Below are 18,688 nucleotides of genomic sequence, written 5' to 3'. Positions count from 1 at the left end.
ACGCCTCGGAGTGGTCTTCCTGTGATTGTGTTGTCTTCGTCCTATTGGACAGACGCATCCTGCGTGTTGTCAACAGTACAGATTTCCACTTTGCGCGTAAAACATCATTAAATCATGTCGTCTTTGTATAAACCGTTTTCTGTTTCGGAGGGACCGTGCAAAGATGCGATACTGAGACGAGGATGCACACCGCAACAGCATCATGCAACGCTGACCCGGATTCCCTCCGCTGGCGGGGGCTCGACGCGCACTTTTACCCCAATTCCCAACATTTATCCAGGCCAGAGAAATCTAGCGGCCGCTGCAATCGGAGGGAGAAAAATCACCCATCCGTGGAAGGCTATTCTTGCAGGTACATGCGTATTTGTGTTTGTGTTAGAAGCACACAAGCGCTAATGTTTTGGTGATTCACGCGATACCCTATTATGCGCGAGCCCACAACAACAGTCATGCGTGACGACGCTTGCACGTCCCCTTTCATAACCCTTCCAGCCATTACTCTGAAACTCACTGTCAGTCCATGACCTGCATGTCTTTGCTGGGTCAACCAAATGGTAACTTCCAGAAATTTCATTTGTTGACTCCGCTAAAAGCAGTTTATACAGGGTTGGACACTTAAAACATTGTGTTTTTTAATATAAATGTCAGTTTAACTACTTAACCATATTCCAACATTCCCACAAAACTGTTTTGGTTGCAGTGGTGTATGCAATTGTGTTTTAAACAACCAAGTACAACTAAAACAAAATGACCTTCTATGAAACTGACTTGTCCTTGATAGAATTTAAACAGCTGTAAGCTTAAATGAATCACATAGGTTGCCGCTGATGTCACTGAATGCAATTTAGGCACTCCTTATTTACTGATGATTTTATTTTTACCCAGGTGGCATTGCAGGAGGCATTGAAATCTGCATCACATTCCCAACGGAGTATGTGAAGACCCAACTACAGCTAGATGAAAGAGCAAACCCTCCTCGGTACCGAGGCATAGGTGAGGGCAACATCATCTAATTTCTAAATTCATGTTATATACAATTTATCTGTGTATACACTGATCAGCAAAAACATTATAACTATTCACAGGTGAAGCGAATATTGTTCATCATCTCCTAACAAGGTCACATATACAGGTCTGGGTAGATAAGATGATAAGCAGGAGAAAAGGGCAGGAAGATCTGAGTGACTTTGACAAGGTCCAAATTGTTATGGCAAGGCGACTGGGTCAGAGTATCTCTGAAACGGCAAAGCTTGTGAGATGCCACAAACCACAAACGGGCGACAGGGTGTTGGGTGTCCAAGGATCATTGATAAGGGCAATGAAGGCTGTCCCGTCTGGTCCGAGCAAACAGGAGTTCTACTGTGGCACAAGTCACACAAAACATTAATGATGGTTGTGGTAGGAATGTGTCACAACTCACAGTGCATCTCAGTCTGTTGCATATGGGGCTGTGTAGCCGGAGACCAATCACTGTGATGACCCCTGTCCACCGTCGAAAGTGCAAACAATGGATACATGAGGCTAGAACTGGACCTTGGAGGAATGAAAAAATTAGTCCAATTAGTCTCGTTCTCGTGTCCAATGATTCATGTGGATGTAAATTTGACACAAGCCACCTACCATTGTTGCAGATCAGGTTCACCCCTTCATGACAATGATGTTCCTTGGTGGAAGTGGCCTCTTTCAGCAGGATAAGGCACCCTGCCACACTGTACACATTGTTCACGAATGGTTTGAGCAACTTGATGAAGAGTTCAAGGTGTTGCCCTGACCTCCAAATTCCTCAGATCTCAATCCAGTTGAGCATCTGTGGATGTACTGGACCAACAAGTTTGATCCACCTTGCAGCCTACAGGACTTAAAGGATCTGCTGCTAACGTCTTGGTGCCAGACAACACAGGACACCTTCAGAGGTCTTGTATAGTCCATGCCTCGGCGTGTCAGTGCTGTTTGGCAGCACGTGGTGGACCAACAGCATATTAGGCAGGTGGTCATAATGTTTTGGCTCATTGGTGTGTTACTTTTTTTGTTCTCCAAATGTTTAATCAAAATGTCATAACTGGAATTTTCGGTTAAAACGACTCTTGTGTCTAATGCAGAACTTCTCCAATAATTAACCCAGTAAGCTCCTGTTCATCTGCCTCCACTTTTGAGTGCAACACCCACATCTCAACGTCCAATCAACTGATGCATTGAACAAAGTTCTCATTTTTTGAGATTTTCGGTAATCCGTTTCACTCAGATGTATGTCACAATACAGAAGAAAAGATCTGTTGCTACTTTCGTTTCATTGCGACTCTAAAGTAGAGGTTGCTCGATAGTGGATTTTACCGATAATGATAACTAGGTTGACCCATGCTGGCCGATAACCGATTAATCAACTGATAGTTTTTAAAATGGATACTGAATGAAAACAAACATAACTCATAAACTAGTGCTAAACTTTTACAAAGTTGAAAAACAATACTGAACCATGTAAATATACTTTACTTTTTAAATATAAAAAATATATTATTATTATACCTTGATTATTCATGTTAGTTCATAGTGCATTAACTAATCAAGAGAAACAACTTTAAAATGTAAAAATGAATAAGTAAATTTAAAAGTAAATTTAAAATTTACTAATTCATTTTTATATAAATATTATATACATTTATATAAATACGGTGACGATAAAAAAAAGAACTGAAATCGAATGCTTTTCTGAAAAATCTTGTTTGTTTATGTTTCTGCTGGCTGCATGATGATACGAAACTAGCTTTAAATATGCAACTTCGCTGCATAACAAATGAATATAAGCAACCAGATGGATATAAACTAATGGTTGATGGTAACAATCGTGACATTAAACATTTGGGTCAGACTGCTTGAGGTAGGCTAATGTTAGCGTCCTCTCAGCCTCAACGACAAACATACTGCCGTTCTCCACTAATAAAGCATCTACTCAACAAATGAATGACTTTATAATGATATCAAAACATACTGTAGTGTTCTGTATAACATACCATTTTAAATCTGCATCTGAAGTGTCCTGCTCCATGCAGTGCGCAGCCTCATGTGTCAAAACAAACACAGCGAGGAGTCAGTTATAGTTTTTATTTCACCTCTAGAGGCCGCTCTCATACTATATAATCTCAGCGCACCCTTCTCAGCCTCTCCAGCAACAGACGCAACCTGGAAAAACTATTGGTATGGATTTTTGCAATAACCGATTAATCGGCAAAACCAATCAATCGGTCGACATCTACTCTAAAGGCCTCTATTCTCATGGCAAACTTCGAAATACCACACACAGCGATATTTACATGAATATGTAAATTTGTGCTTCGTTATTTCCTTTCAGTAACAAAATAAACACAACAAAAATGACAGTGGTGAGAAAGCATCTGACCATAGGGATGTGTTGTTTTGTGTTGTTTGCATGAGCTCTGCAATTCGGCACTCCAGTCAAGTCACGTTTTATATAGCACTTTACAATAGATTGCTTTAAAGCAACTAGCATTACATGGAAAAACAATGTCAGTGTTTTTTAGAATTAAAACTTTAATATCTGCTATAAAGGAGCTCTCCAGTGTGTTGATTTTTTTAAATTTTTTTATTCATGACTGACCTCGACAGACTGAACAGAAAAATTAACTGGAAAAGATTTTTACATCAAAGGAGGTGGAGCCCCCAGAGCCACACCTACCTATTATGTAATCGTCATGGAGCAATAGTGGTTTGAAGGTGTTTACCAGCAGGAGCAAACTTTTCCATAAAATTCACGTTGGCAAACTGAACTCAAAACGAACTTCGTCTTGGCCTGATTTTGTTCTAAATGACATCATAACCGTTCCTTCTTTGATTTGATGTATATCAGGGCCTTAACAGGTTAAATAAAATTGTTTAAACTGGGTTTTTGTGCAGGTGACTGTGTTAAGCTGACCGTGCAAGATCATGGGTTGAGAGGTCTATATAGAGGGCTTAGTTCACTGCTTTATGGATCCATCCCAAAATCTGCAGTACGGTAAGAAACATTGGTCTTTACATGTCATTGGTCTTTACATGCAATGTGTCTTTTGCTTACGCTTTGTTTTTGACATGGCAGGTTTGGAACATTTGAGGTTCTTAGTAACCCAATGAGGGATGCCACAGGTCGCCTTGACAATAAAGGAAGCTTACTGTGTGGGCTTGGAGCAGGAATTGCAGAGGCAGTGTTGGTGGTCTGTCCAATGGAGACTGTCAAGGTGGGACTAACTGGTTATTTTGGTTACACATCATAAAAATACCACCTTAACTAGTCGTATTTTACTCAAAATATTTCCTGTCTGTATTATTTTCAGGTGAAGTTCATTCATGACCAGTGCTCTCTGAGGCCACGCTACCGAGGGTTCTTCCACGGTGTACGGGAAATCATCAGAGATCAAGGTAGTAATATGAGACCCATATTAATAGAGGCAGTAGGAGACGGTCCACTCGTAGAAAATTGTATGGGGGCTGTTGAAAACAAACAAAAAATGTAATATGAAAAAAAAAAAAAGGTTTTGAAAAAAAACAAAAACAAAACTATTAAATTATAGAATAAAATAATAGTTTTGGAACAATAAAATGTTAATTAAAACATTTAATAAAAATAATCATTATAAATAAATAATAAATTAATTTATTACTTAATATCATTATTAATTTAAAAAAACAATAGTTTTCAAAAAATAAAATAAAAAAATAACTAAAACATCACAAAAAATAAAGGTTTTGAAAAATATAAAATAAAATAATGTATAAAATGTAAAATAAAACTTAGTTTTTGATAAAAAGTTTTTGAAAAAATCTATTAAAGGTGCTAAAAAGGATGTTTTGTTTTATACATTTTTGCAATATTACTTGAAAATGTTTTTACTAACTGATAAAAGACTTTTTATTAGGTGCACTTAAAGGAATATTATTAATATACATCATCTGTGCACGAGGTAGGGCCTTAAAAACATCAGCCAATCGTTTACGCGATCATCGCATAAACGATTGGCCCTCTGGCTTGTCAATCACTGCCGTGACGTTCCTTGTGAGAGACATGTGCGGCTGCGCACTCCAGTAACTTTCCACACTCCACAGGCACCGCATGCAATGTTTTTGTCAGGAGACAGGAGTAACAACTGCAGATTATGAGTTACCTGTAGTAAGTCCGACATAATGAATCCACTAACACGACACAGCGAATGCCGGTGGTAAACACTCATGTTCCAGTACTCATGCACGAGTTTTGGGAGGCGTTCCTTTGAAATTAGCTGTGAAGGAGGGGGGTTGTTCTTACGCATGTGCTCATTTCAAAAACTCACTAACAGTCTTTGGTTTCTCAGTCGACGAAAAGATCCTCTTTACGACCTTTAACATATTTATTCTATATAAAATAAAGTTAAATATAAAATTAATCAAATATAAAAAAACTATTTTTGAAAAAAAATTGTCTAATAAAATATTTATTCTGTGTTTGTAGGTGTTCGAGGGACATATCAAGGACTGACTGCTACACTTCTGAAGCAGGGTAGCAACCAGGCAATACGCTTTTATGTTATGAACTTGTTGCGCAACTGGTACAAAGGTGAGGATGAGATTCAACAATAATACCCTGAAATTAATTTCAGTATGGCCGTTTAACAAAATTGATCCTCTTTCCTTGATCTTCAGGTGATGACCCCGGTCGGGACATGCACCCGCTGGTTACAGCGATGTTCGGAGCGACAGCCGGGGCGGCGAGTGTTTTCGGGAATACGCCCCTTGATGTGGTGAAAACGCGAATGCAGGTTAGCAGAGGCTGATGCTTATCAAATAATACATTTAAGATGAATATGTTATTTTTAAAGAACTTCTTTTAAATACCATTTGTTGATATATTATATAATCCATTTGTTTTAGGGTTTGGAGGCTCATCGCTACAAGAGCACCATGGATTGCGCATTCCAGATTTTAAAGAACGAAGGCCCTCAAGCGTATGCCTTTCCTCGTAATTATTATTTCTTTTTTAACATTTTCTTTTCTTTTTCTTTACACTTTCATGCTTTGAATTGCAGGTTCTACAAAGGCACAGTCCCACGATTGGGCCGAGTGTGTCTGGACGTGGCCATTGTCTTTGTTCTCTACGAGGAAGTCGTGAAGCTACTGAACAACGTCTGGAGAACGGACTGAAGATGGATCAGGGCGCAGAACTGATCGAGACAGACTGAACTATCCAAACACAGTTGGCTACGTCCATCGAGTTTAAAGATCCAGACTTGAACTGTGACCTCTAGCCCAGAGAATTTAAACCATGTATCTGTGTCTATATAGTTGAAGCCAGGACCTTGAGCCATGAGAAGGAACCGGTAGCTTACAGTATATTTATTGATGCACCAAAATATTGATGAATGAAAAGCATATCATCAATTTGCACTCTGTAAAATCGTGCAAGTGTTTTCTCACCACCACCATGCTTTTATAGAGGTTGTCGTGAGACAATCCATTCATGTGGCATGAAAACAAAATAGCACAACCAAGTACACAGAAACATCAATGTAATGCACATGTTCTTTTGCCCTAGTTTACGTGTACAGTTACACTGGAAATGGTTTAAATGTGCTTTTGTAAGAACTTGTGTCTTCTGTCTAAAAAGTGGTAGAGGCCAAGACGTTCCTGTTGATATTAAATTTGCATGCGTGAATGGCATCAAGACCAGGATATTCAAGCTCGATTACCGAGTCAATACAATGCTCATGTTTTGTTTGTGTTTTTTATAAAATGTAAATGGCAGCTTTTTTTAGTTGCACAATTTGTTTATAAGCTTTTTTGGTCATTAACAAGGTTGCCTGTTCTGTACTAGTTACGCTACTTTTATGTCCGCTATATAAGCAGTGCTTCTTCAAAACAGATTCTGAATACGTCACAAATATTCAATAAACCAAATAGGCTCAGTTTCTTGTTCCTGTGACCTTATTGAGTAGCTAATATTGATCAATCGATCCAAACTCTTTTAATTCCATCTGAAGGCTCTTAACGTCATCTTTGTTTTGTGCGATAACAAACTGCTTTTGATGCTCTACAGTTGTTAATTCAAGATAAGAAAGCCACACACACAACACAGACCCCATAAAAATCCTTTTACTGCTTGTTTAATGAGAAAATGTCTCTGCTGACGTAGTGCGGTCCACTGTGACGATGCTGGTTATCTCTCGGCGCTGGAACAGACCCAGTTAATGCTGCCTGTATCACAGCATTAGGGATTAAGTTAATTACAAAGAATGTGTGTGAGAAAGATTACACAGATTAGACTGGGTCAGATCGCCCGCACTTCCACAGGGCAGTTGCTCATTTGAGTGGGGTATCGGGTGTTTTATCTTCCCGCTATCTGGCCTGACAACATCAGAGAGCATTATATGTCCGCTATTGTGAGGCTGTCGAAGCGGTTTCGTTGGACAAATAGGCTAAGGCTTAATGCTCCGACACTGCTGTTCACTGTCCTGTGGGGTGATGCTTCGAGACGCCTGATTGGCTGTTGCATGCAGAGCCAGGGGCCGCCGGTTTCTCCGGGTTACTTCCTCCATCTAAAGGAGAAAAGAAGATAAGACATGCCAGGTGTTCCTACCAGGTGGTGTCGCACACCAAATTGTGCGGGCATGGAAATAAATAATCTGTGCAGGATATAGGGGTCACTTACATCCTTAAACACTTGTCTTTCCCACCGCTGGCTACTCTCTGTCCATCGGGACTCCAATCAACTGCAAAAACCTGAGCAATAAATGAAAACTAGATTAGTGTTTGTCCATGCAAAACATGCTGCTGTAACACAAGGGTGGTTGCCAAGGTGTTGCTATGCTGCTAAGGTATTGAAGTTTTTGGCATGTTATGTGGTTGCTAGGGTGTTCTGCGTAGTTGCTATGTGACTGCTTAGAGGCCCAAGATAAAGTCATCTCTAGATGTGGAAAATTACTGTAAACTACTTTGTTAATATATGGTTTAAGCAATTTATACACTTTATTGATAATGACAAAAATGTATTCCTTTATATTTACTATAAAATTTATTAACTTTTTCATGCATTTTATAAAAAAATTAAAATTCACCCAATATTGTGTAAATCATAATTGTAAAATTCCCTATTTTTTCTGGTCTGAACTGTGAGAATCCTAATATTTCATTTTAAAACTAGTTTTAGAAAAAAAAACAAAAAAAAAAACATAAGTGGGTCAGTTTTGTTATGTTAACTAAAACTATTAAAATTCAGTAATTTAAATACAGCTGATTTTATGAACTTTAGATGAAAACCTAAATGAAAATTAGAAATTTTTGCCTCGTGTAGTGAAATTTAGTTTAAGTACTAAAATTCCCAAAACAAAAATAAATTAGAGCTATATAGAAATATTGAAAAAACTAATAAAAATGACAAAAGCATAACAAACCTACTAAAATAAAAAATAAAATAAAATCAAACTCTGAGGCCAACAAACAATTTTTGTCAAACAAAAATATAAAAATAAAAGCCAATTCAAAATACTCTATAAATACTATAATAGTATAATAAATAAATAATACTAAAACAACACTGATGTGGGTGTACTGAGTAAAAGTCATTCTAAATCCCTGGTCCTCGTGTAAGACTTTAACCTCTGAACTAAATCCATTCACTGTCTTACCTCATCAGCGTGGCCAGGCAGATCAGCGTTCAGTTTGCCTGTCTTGACGTCCCACACCTTCAGAGTGCTGTCACTGCTGCCACTGACCAACAGACGGCTGTCTGCAGACCACGCCACCTGGTACACTGGCCCGACATGACCGCGAAGGGAGGTCAGGTACCTGGAAACAGCAAAGTCCTTAAATACACTTTCACATTGTCAGAGAAAACATATTGGCTGTGCATGTCATATTTTAAGAAACTAGCAGTGTTGTTGCCATGTGCAAAGGAGCAAAATATGCTGTAATTTGCTGATGTGATTTGAGTGCCTCCAGGTGTTCACTAGTGGAAGTACACTATGGGTCTGTGTCACCATGTATTCATTTACATGAGACAAAAGCTGCATCCAACATCAACGCAACTGAGCTGATGTCACATGACGTAGTACGTCCGGATTACATTCATACTACACACATTCACAAATACTTTTTTTTTTTTAAATGTCACAAAGTAATTAAAGGGAGGGATAGTTCACCCAAAAATGAACATTTTGTCATTACTTACTCACCCTCAAGTTGTTCCAAACATGAACTTATTTTTTCTGATAAGATATTTTAAAGAATGTTGGTAATCAAACAGTTGACGGCACCCACTGACTTTCATAGTAGGAAAAAATGAAATACTATGGAAGTCAATGAGTGCCATCAACTGTCTGGTTACCAACATTCTTTAAAATATCTTACTTTGTGTTCAACAGAAGAATAAAAACTCATACAGGTTTGGAACCACATAAGGGTAAGTAAATAATGACAGAATTTTCACTTTTGGGTGAACTATCCCTTTAATTATTAAAAAGTAGAAAGAATGCAATTTCAGATGCAGCTTCAGGCTGTTTGGAATGGAATACAAACTTACTGCACACTATAATGTAAAATAACATGTGAAACAATAGTTGATATGCCACAATAAGCATTTCAAACAGTAGCAAGCATTTTGTTACATGTGTAATTTAACAGCTTTCATCGCAGAAATAAATACTATTATTTAAAAATGTCTTTACCTTCGAAAGTGCATTGCACTGTGGGATACCCAGTAAAGTGTTCTCTGCTATATACAGCACATTTCTGTCTAATTTAGTACGTCATCTTGGTATTCTTGGCATATAGACTACTCGTATTCTATGCACATACTTTACATACTACTGTATATACTAATATTAGTATTCTTGCAAAATATACTAATATAGTATAATATAGTAATATGGTATCAAAATCAATCAGGGATCTGTAACCACCCTACTTACTTCCCTGTCTTTCCATCCCAGATCTTTATAGACTTATCGAAGGAAGCGCTGGCAATTAGGCGTGTGTCCGGAGAGAATAGCACCTCATTGACCAGCGCTTGGTGACCCGTCAAACGTGCCACTGGCTTCTTCTCCTCTGCTGGGTTCCATAAGAACATTGTGAAGTCATCTGATCCTGACACCAGCCTCTCTTGACCTTCACCCTTTAGAAGACCAAATGTCCAGTGTTTTATACATAAATCCCATCTTTCACAAGTTGACACTGTATATAGACTGGTCTCACTCACTCTGACATTGTTGTAGCGCTTCAGAGCCTTTTCCTTGATTTCGTCCACTGTGGAAAATTTAGTTATATTTACTAAATGATCCTTATTACATACACTAACACTTCCATTCAAAAGATTTTTTTTTATAAATTAATACTTTTTCAGCAAGGATGCAAAAAAAAAAAAAATCAAAAGTGACAGTAAAGACATTTGTAATGTTACAAAAGCTTTCTATTTTAAATTAATTCTGTTCTTTTAAACTTTGTTTTTAACAGTTTCCACAAAATATTAAGCAGCACAACTGTTATCAACACTGATAATAAATGTTTCTTGAGCAGCAAATCAGCATATTAGAATGATTTCTGAAGGATCATGTGACAGTGAATAAATCAAATTACATTTTAATAAACCACATTTTAAAATTACGGAAGAGGATTAGGGCCAAGCAATAATACAAAAAAAAAAACCAAACATCTCGAGATTAAAGTTGTTAAATGTCGAGAAAAAACTTGTTAAATTTCGAGAAAAAAGTCGAGATAAAATGTTGAGAATAAAGTCATTAAATTACAAGAAAAAAGTTGTTAAATTATGAGAAATTAGTTAACAAATTTGTTCTCGTAATTTAATGACTTTTTTCTCATAATTTAATGACTTTATTCTCAACATTTTATCTCGACTTTTTTCTTAACGAGAAAATTTAATTTAACGTTTTTTTTTCTCGAAGTTTAACAACTTTAAAAAGGTGCTAAAGTGTATGTTTTGTTTTGAAAGGAATAATATTAATATACATCATCTGTGCACGAGGTAGGGCCTTAAAAACATCAGCCAATCATTTACGCGGCCATCGCGTAAACGATTGGCCCTCTGGCTTGTCAATCACTTCTGTGACGTTCCTTGTGAGAGACGAGTGCAGCTTCGCGCTCCAGTAACTTTCCACACTCCACAGGCACCGCATGCAATGTTTTTGTCAGGAGACAGGAGTAACAACTGCAGATTATGAGTTACCTGTGGTGAGTCCGACATAATGAATCCACTAACACGACACAGCGAATGCTGGTGGTAAACACTCATGTTCCAATACTCGTGCACAGGTTTTGGGAGGCGTTCCTTCGAAGGAGGGGGGTTGTTCTTACACATGCGCTCATTTAAAAAACTCAGTAACAGTCTTTGGTTTCTCAGTCGACGAAAAGATCCTCTTTAGCACCTTTAATCTCAAGATGTTTTATTTTTTTATTATTGCTTGGCCCTAATCCTCTTCCGTATAAAATTTAGTAGACTAGAAAACAATTATTTTAAATTGTAATACTATTTCACAATATTACTGTTTTACTATATATTTGATCAAATAAATGCAGCCTTGGTGCACATCTTTCAGAAATCATACCAACCCCAAACGTTTGAACAGTAGTGTACAATAATAAATCCATTGCAGGTTTGTGCTGAAACATACATGATCCAGTGAGATCCTGAGGGTTTATGGTCGCTGTAGCTGGTTCGAACGCTCCTGTACGCAGAACGTAGTCGGTGCTGAGGGCCAATGTGTTGACCCAGTGAGCATGACCTTGCAATGTACGACACTGAACCCCCTACGGCAGAGATGAGAGCAGATATTCACACCATAATTCAGTCAAACATGGTTTCAAGTTATATTTGATCCATTATGAGTGGACACATCTTACATCTTTTGCTCTCCAGACTTTAATGGTTCTGTCCTGAGATGAGGTGTACAGGAGACCATCACCTCCCCATTTTACACACGTCACAGACTGTGTGTGGCCGGTCAGGATCTTATCACAGCGGCCCAAAACCGTATCCCATATCCGAATCGAACAGTCTTTACTGGTGCTAGCCAAATACCGACACTCTGGGTTTCTGTGATGGAGTGAAATTTGCTGATAAATTATATTGTTATTTTATTATAAGATTTTCTGAATTATAATTGAATTAAATTTTTAAATAATAAACAATAATTTAGTAATTTAAACACATTATTAAATTATAACAAAATTAAATACAAAAAACAAAAATAAGTTAATGCATTATTTTAATTCATAATAAATTTGAATTAATTCACTGTAGAGCTAAAATAAAGTGAACACATACAAATTAACAAATAAAACATGAATTAATACTTTGATTAGTAAGTAGCCAAAGTATAATTAGTGCTTGACCGATAGTGATTTTTTGATGGACGATAAATATTATATCACACTATTTAATTTAAAGATACTAAAATCACATGCATAACAATTGCTGAAATTAAATGAATAAGTATTTTAAATAATAGTTACTAAATTAGAAATAAATCATTTGAAAATTAATATGAAAACAAATGTACACTTCTTCATTTCTATTACACATACCATTTACTGTCTTTGTTTTTACAGCCCGGTCTAATAATTCATTGCTAGACAGAGAATGGGAGCTTGGACATACTGGCTTTCTCAGCACTCTCGCATGCTGTCAAAATAAAAGTTCTGCTTCGGGCACATTGGCCAAACAAAAAAATGTTATCGGTCGATGTGGATATATCGGTCTTGGTGATATATATCAGTCCTAAATTATTTTTCAAAACTCACAGGTGGAGAGGTTCCCAGCACAGCCATGTAATCCACTTTGTATGTCCCGTTAAGGTCTTTGCAATCTGACTTCCTGTAATCGGATCCCACAAGAAGATCTGCAAAGAACACAGCAGATACAAAATAATTATTTAGATCCAAAGAACAAATTGTACACTGAAATTTCAGTGACTTATAACGAACATGACATGCTCACCTGACTGTTTTTGCACCCTGATGCTAATTTCTTGCCATCTGGAGACCAGGAAATAGATAAAACCCAGTGTGTGTGGCCTTATAAAACATGATGGACAGAATGTCAGATGGTTGGTTTAACTTACAGATGTACTCTATTTAATAACACTTAAAGGCTATGCGATAAACTGACCCCTAGCAGTGTGGTGTGGTGTTTCTGTGTTCAGATCCCAGAACCTCACAGTTGTGTCTCCAGATCCACTGGCCAGATATCTGAGTAATATCAAAATAATAATAAAAAAGCTTTATCTGGATGCATACAGTCTGATATGTTATATGTTTATATAAATTAGCATGTAATGTTATTGTTTAATCTACTTACTTTCCTGTAGGGCTAAATGCCACAGAGATGACTGCCTCTGTGTGGCCCTCCAAAGAGCTGGTGCATCGAGCCACGGCTCGCACACGGAATACGGCCTGCGGCTGGTACACAACTGGTAGCACCTGCTCAGTCTCCAGGCCCAACGTCTGCACACAAGTGCCCAGGGACGACACCACCTCTGCATCTTTAACAAAGAACAGGAATGGCAAAGGCTCCTCCTGTAGACAGACAAAAAGATAGGGGTTATGAACTGATAAAACCTGCAGTTCATCATTCATAACTCCATTTTAATGTACAGAATACACTGTGCAACAGCATGGTTATTAAACAATGCTTTGTTGATTTAAATTGGTAGCTCATCATTTTTTAATGCAGTACTTATTCTAAATGATATTCATGGACATGAATTTTTTTTTAAATCTAATCTTTAATCAGAACAACTTCCCCTCCCTATTGCAGGGGCAACCTGTCACTCACATGACATCACAGCAATAGCAAACCACAACCATCCAATCAACTCCCGATGGACAAGATCAAGTATCGCCCTACATTTTTTTTTGTTTGTTTGAGAAGCCTTTTCCCTATATATGTCACAATAGGGAAGAAAAAACTATCGCAACTTCAAAAACTTTAAAATGTAGGAAAAAAGGCATTTTAGGTGCTGGTCACAGTTTCTTTTACATTTATACATTACATTTACCTTTTTTTTTTTTTTTTTTTTCAGTTTACCCAAATAGTTCAAAGAGACTATATTAATTAGTTACTTGGAGTATATTTTAAAAACATAAAGTGTTATATAATCAAACATAATTATAAAGATTACATTATTTGCTATACAAAAATTGTAGTATTTGTTAACATTAGTTAATGCACTGTGAACTAACATGAACGACTGTATTTTTATTAACAAACATTAACAAAGATATAAATAAGTACAGTAATAAATACAGTGATACATTTATTGCTCATTGTTAGTTCATGTTAGTAAATTAACTAATGTTAACAATTGAGACCTTATTGTATATGTGTTACCAATAATTTAATATTTCTATTTAGAATGGGTGCATTATATTGCTCAAAAGTGACACTGAAGACATTTATAATGTTACAAAAGAGTCCTAAAAAAGTATAATGGTTTCCACAAAACTATTAAGCAGCACAACTGTTCTTAACATTGATAATAATAAATGTTATTTGAGCACCAAATCAGCATATTATAATGATTTATGAATGATCATGTGAAACTGAAGACTGGAGAAATTATGAAAATTCAGCTTTGGCATCACAGAAATACATAAAAAAATAAATAAATAAATAAATCTTTTTTTTTTTTATTATTGTAATAAAATGTCAAATTTTTACTGTATTTTTAAACAAAAAGATGCAGCCTTGGGGAAAATAAGAGACTTCTTTTTAAAAAACAATGAACTAATAATGAACTGCACTTATACAGCATTTATTAATCTTTCTTGTTCATTTTAATTTCAACATATTACGAATACGTTATTAAAATCTTGTTAACATTAGTTAAAGCACTGTGAACTAACATGAACAAACAATGAACAACTGTATTTCCATTAACTAACATTAACAAAGATTAGTAAATACAGTAAAGTATTGCTTATGGTTAGTTCATGTTAGTTAATACATTAACTAATGTTTAACTAATGAACCTTATTGTAAAGTGTTAACAACATTCTTTTTTCATATTTCTAAAAAAATTTTTTCAGATTTTGTTATAAAAGTATGAGAAAAGAGTTTTAGAAAAAAAAAATAGATAGATACTAGGCACTACAGTTCAGTACATCATGTGCTCTGACAGCTGGATGAAGCACATACACCAGTCCAACATAATATCATTCCTACCTTCTGTAACAGTGCGTTGCAGACCAGTTGCAGTTTTTCCGGGCTGATGTCCAGCGGCACATCGAAGGGGGATCCCAGCACCTCACCGCTCTCATCCTGGAGCTGGATCAACACACGCTCCACGTCCACGCTCATCCTTCCCTTTAAGTGACAAACACATTAAAATAAACTCTATCAGTTTAAAGCACGTGAGACACGAAAGTGTGGAACAACCTTTTTAAATCAAATATCTGCCAGTATAATTATTAAAAATTAAAGAAATAAACAGGAATTCCATATGTATACAGAACACAAGACTATCCATATAGTAAAAACAGAAATACCTGTCTTTATTGATCACAGCTCACTTCACGCGTGCAGCCAACAGTATTTTGGACGCACGCAAATCACGTATGCTTGACATCATAACCGCGCGTCTAGTGTGACTGTACTGAAGTCGGAAAAGCAGACGCTCAGCCGACACAAGAATGGGTGGCAAAAATAAACAGAGAACGAAGGGAAATGTTCGAGTAAGACAAATGAAAATTATTCGATTACTAATCTTTTTTAGCTTCAAGTCAACTCGTTGAAAATATCTAAAGGCAGTGTCGTTGACAGAATAACAGGCCGGTGTTGTAAACTATGACAGCATGACAAACTGTACGTTAGCTCGCTACAACAAATCGCTATTATGTACTTGCTTTCACTTATTGTATAAAATCAACGTTTATGAAACATTTGATTTAGGAAGTTTTTTGTTGTGTCTGTTATGTAAACCTTGACATCACGAGTTTGTTGTGTAATCAGACAAAGTTTATTAGTTCCCTGTTAGTCTTATTTGCTAACTATTTGGTACAATATTTAAAAGTCCTGTCTAAAACAATAAAGCTGGGATTCTGCTGGGCTTAGTTAAGTTCTAGTTTTTCTAGTTCTTTATTTATAATGCACATTTAAAACCTAGACTGACCAAAGGACTAGAGCATTACAAACACAGATACAAATACCAAAATTAAAACATATACTGAGTGCCACATTAACATGTGTTGAAATCTAAGGAGAACAGTTGAGCTTTCAAAAGAGATGTAAAAGGTGATAAAGAAGATAGGCAAGCTATATATATATATATATATATTTAATATCCCTGTGCCTTGTTGTAATGTTTTTGGTTTTCTTCATTAATAAACATAAGAAAGTGCATTAGTTGAGCAACCTAATATGATGGCGATAACCTGACTACCATAGGCCCATAATCATCCTGATTTGAAATGGTCATGAATGTGCAATTACAGCCCTGTGTTTTCTCTCTTTCAGCCATCCAGCAGTGGCAGAGCTGCTGACCTGTTGGCCAGGGAGAGTGGTGTGGTACCTGGGTTTGTGGGATTCGGTGTCTCGACCTCCAGTGATCCAGGATATGTACCTGCAGTACAGGGGGCTGAGGAGATAGACAATCTAGTTGATGCAGACTTCCGCATGGTTCTACGGAAATTGTCCAAGAGAGATACAGTCACAAAATTGAAGGTATCGTTTTTTTGTGATTGATTGGAGCCTCGTTTCACAGTCCAGTGTTACAAATAAATATTGCGTAGATGGCAAATGTTTGGTCAGTGTTTGATCATTGATGAATAACATTTAAAAAAATGTGCACTGTAAAAAATGACCGTGATTTTAACAGTAAAAGACTGTAAAAATGCTGCGGTGAAAAACTGTCAATTGGTTTACAGAAAGTTTCTGTACTGTTTATGGTGAATAACTGTAATAGATCTAATGGTACATTTAATGTAATTTTACGGTAAAATACTGTTAAATTCACAGTTTTTGGAAGTGAAAAATAACAATTCATTGTAAAAATTTACAGTGAAAAACCGTAAATTGACATTCCCACAATTCCCTGCGTGACACTTCACATTTGATATATTTTCGTTGAAATAACTCTGTTTCTTCTTAGTTTTTCTCATTTTTTTCTAATCAGTTATGTACATTAGGGTTTTATGTTACATCTAATGTTGTTAAATTAATGTTTATTGCATTTTTAAAATTTCATGCATGTTACCATGATGGTGTTTAGTGTGTGTGTGTGAATGACACAGTGTGTGCTCCTTCTCTAAGTTAGTGTTGTCCTTCTCAGCTTGTAATGAACTTTGATTCATCATGTGACTCTTATCACCACTGTTTTTGGTGACTGTCAGTGTATTATAAATGTACAAAACAGATATTAGTACTTCATTAGGTTGGTAAATTAACATTATATCGGTTAATGAGATACGTTATTTTACCGTAAATTTAACAGATTTTTTTTTACGTTGCTACTGTATTTTTTACGGTAAAGTTCTGGCAACCACAGCTGCCGTTTTTTTTACCGTAAATTTTACTGGGATTTTTTTTACAGTGTGGATCACTAAGCACTGTCAGGATCTCCACACATTTATTTACCTCTCAGTGTCCTTGTAGTGGACAGTTAGCACCTTTATTTATTATTTGAAAGCTTTGACACTAAAAATTCATCCTGTTATAACCATTTTGAAATTGAACATTGCAATACTATTGGAAAAGGTACTTTACAACCTTATAGCAGGCTCAGTTTTTGTGATATAAACTTCAAATTTGAAACAACTTGGTTAGAGATATGGCTTTGATGTTTTAGCAATTTTATTTTATATATTAGGGATCCGGTGATAGACACTTGCTTTCAAACGCTCCCGTGTGTATCTGTGTAAGCGCTCTGTTATGTTACTACTAGGGCTAAAATTATAACAACAACATATCTTGGTTCTGTGAAACATAGCGAAACCAATGTTACTCATGTATGGAGCAGAAACAACGCAACCTCGGCGTCCATTTTCAGGCTTTCCCGCTTAAGTCTCTCTAGAGCTGGAAAGCTTTTCTACAAACCTGATTCCTAAAAAGTTGGGACACAAATTGTGAATAAAAACAGAATGCAATGATGTGGAAGTTTCAAATTTCAATATTTTATTCAGAACACAACATAGATGACACATCAAATGTTTAAACTGAGAAAATGTATAATTTTAAGGGAAAAATAAGTTGATTTTTAAATTTCATGGCATCAACACATCTCAAAAAAGTTGGGACAAGACCATGTTTACCACTGTGTGGCACCCTCTCTTCTTTTTATAACAGTCTGCAAACGTCTGGGGACTGAGGACACAAGTTGCTCAAGTTTAGGAATAGGAATGTTGTCCCATTCTTGTCTAATACAGGCTTCTAGTTGCTCAACTATCTAAGGTCTTCTTTGTCGCATCTTCCTCTTTATGATGCGCCAAATGTTTTCTATGGGGGAAAGATCTGGACTGCAGGCTGGCCATTTCAGTATCCGGATCCTTCTTCTACGCAGCCATGATGTTGTAATTGATGCGGTATGCAGTCTGGCATTGTCATGTTGGAAAATGCATGGTCCTCCCTGAAAGAGACGACGTCTGGATGGGAGCATATGTTGTTCTAGAACTTAGATATACCTTTCAGCATTGATGGTGCCTTTCCCGATGTGTAAGCTGCCCA

General features: G+C 36.5%; 3 protein-coding genes across 4 annotated transcripts in view; 2 read left to right on the top strand and 1 right to left on the bottom strand.

The window, feature by feature from the left end:
* Positions 1–71: 71 nt before the first annotated feature.
* On the top strand, positions 72–7,014 carry slc25a1a (solute carrier family 25 member 1a). Of its 2 annotated transcripts, XM_067397987.1 has the most exons (9): positions 72–352; positions 886–993; positions 3,910–4,009; positions 4,091–4,229; positions 4,326–4,410; positions 5,477–5,581; positions 5,668–5,783; positions 5,896–5,969; positions 6,051–7,014. In XM_067397987.1, the coding sequence occupies exons 1-9, from the start codon at positions 115–117 to the stop codon at positions 6,163–6,165; spliced, it is 1,080 nt and encodes a 359-aa protein (XP_067254088.1). In that variant the 5' UTR covers positions 72–114; the 3' UTR covers positions 6,166–7,014. The 2 variants fall into 2 exon arrangements, with proteins under 2 accessions (XP_067254088.1, XP_067254087.1); XM_067397986.1 differs by having other exon boundaries at positions 5,896–7,014.
* A 68-nt stretch (positions 7,015–7,082) lies between these two features.
* nle1 (notchless homolog 1 (Drosophila)) lies at positions 7,083–15,648 on the bottom strand. The gene is made up of 13 exons (XM_067397985.1): positions 15,517–15,648; positions 15,194–15,334; positions 13,328–13,545; positions 13,139–13,218; positions 12,968–13,044; positions 12,772–12,869; positions 11,872–12,064; positions 11,643–11,778; positions 10,214–10,260; positions 9,927–10,129; positions 8,646–8,805; positions 7,670–7,740; positions 7,083–7,556 (listed from the first exon to the last, which is right to left on the bottom strand). Exons 2-13 carry the CDS (start codon positions 15,326–15,328, stop codon positions 7,544–7,546), a joined length of 1,431 nt encoding a protein of 476 aa, XP_067254086.1. The 5' UTR covers positions 15,329–15,334; positions 15,517–15,648; the 3' UTR covers positions 7,083–7,543.
* The window catches only part of ltn1 (listerin E3 ubiquitin protein ligase 1), a 26,548-nt gene continuing 23,400 nt past the window's right edge, over positions 15,541–18,688 (top strand). Inside the window, exons 1-2 of the mRNA XM_067397983.1 lie at positions 15,541–15,702; positions 16,484–16,690. Coding sequence (XP_067254084.1) covers positions 15,661–15,702; positions 16,484–16,690 — 249 coding nt within the window. The 5' untranslated portion in view covers positions 15,541–15,660. The remainder of the gene's footprint in view (positions 15,703–16,483; positions 16,691–18,688) is intronic.

This window comes from Chanodichthys erythropterus, chromosome 10, assembly GCF_024489055.1.
Source record: "Chanodichthys erythropterus isolate Z2021 chromosome 10, ASM2448905v1, whole genome shotgun sequence".
Taxonomy (NCBI): Eukaryota; Metazoa; Chordata; class Actinopteri; order Cypriniformes; family Xenocyprididae; genus Chanodichthys; species Chanodichthys erythropterus.
Note: the sequence above shows the minus strand (reverse complement) of the source record. Positions and strands in the feature narration are given on the sequence as shown.

Bases quoted from the DNA above. Each gene is read 5' to 3' on its own strand.
- nle1 (XM_067397985.1), bottom strand. From the start codon at position 15,328: ATGAGCGTGGACGTGGAGCGTGTGTTGATCCAGCTCCAGGATGAGAGC. The intron at 10,261-11,642 runs GTATGTTTCAGC...AATTTTCCACAG, and splicing joins TCAGGATCTCACTGGATCAT to TGGACGAAATCAAGGAAAAG. The intron at 8,806-9,926 runs GTAAGTAGGGTG...TGCTGTTTCCAG, and splicing joins TGGGATGGAAAGACAGGGAA to GTACCTGACCTCCCTTCGCG.
- slc25a1a (XM_067397986.1), top strand. From the start codon at position 115: ATGTCGTCTTTGTATAAACCGTTTTCTGTTTCGGAGGGACCGTGCAAA. The intron at 353-885 runs GTACATGCGTAT...ATTTTTACCCAG, and splicing joins GTGGAAGGCTATTCTTGCAG to GTGGCATTGCAGGAGGCATT. The intron at 4,230-4,325 runs GTGGGACTAACT...TATTATTTTCAG, and splicing joins GTCCAATGGAGACTGTCAAG to GTGAAGTTCATTCATGACCA.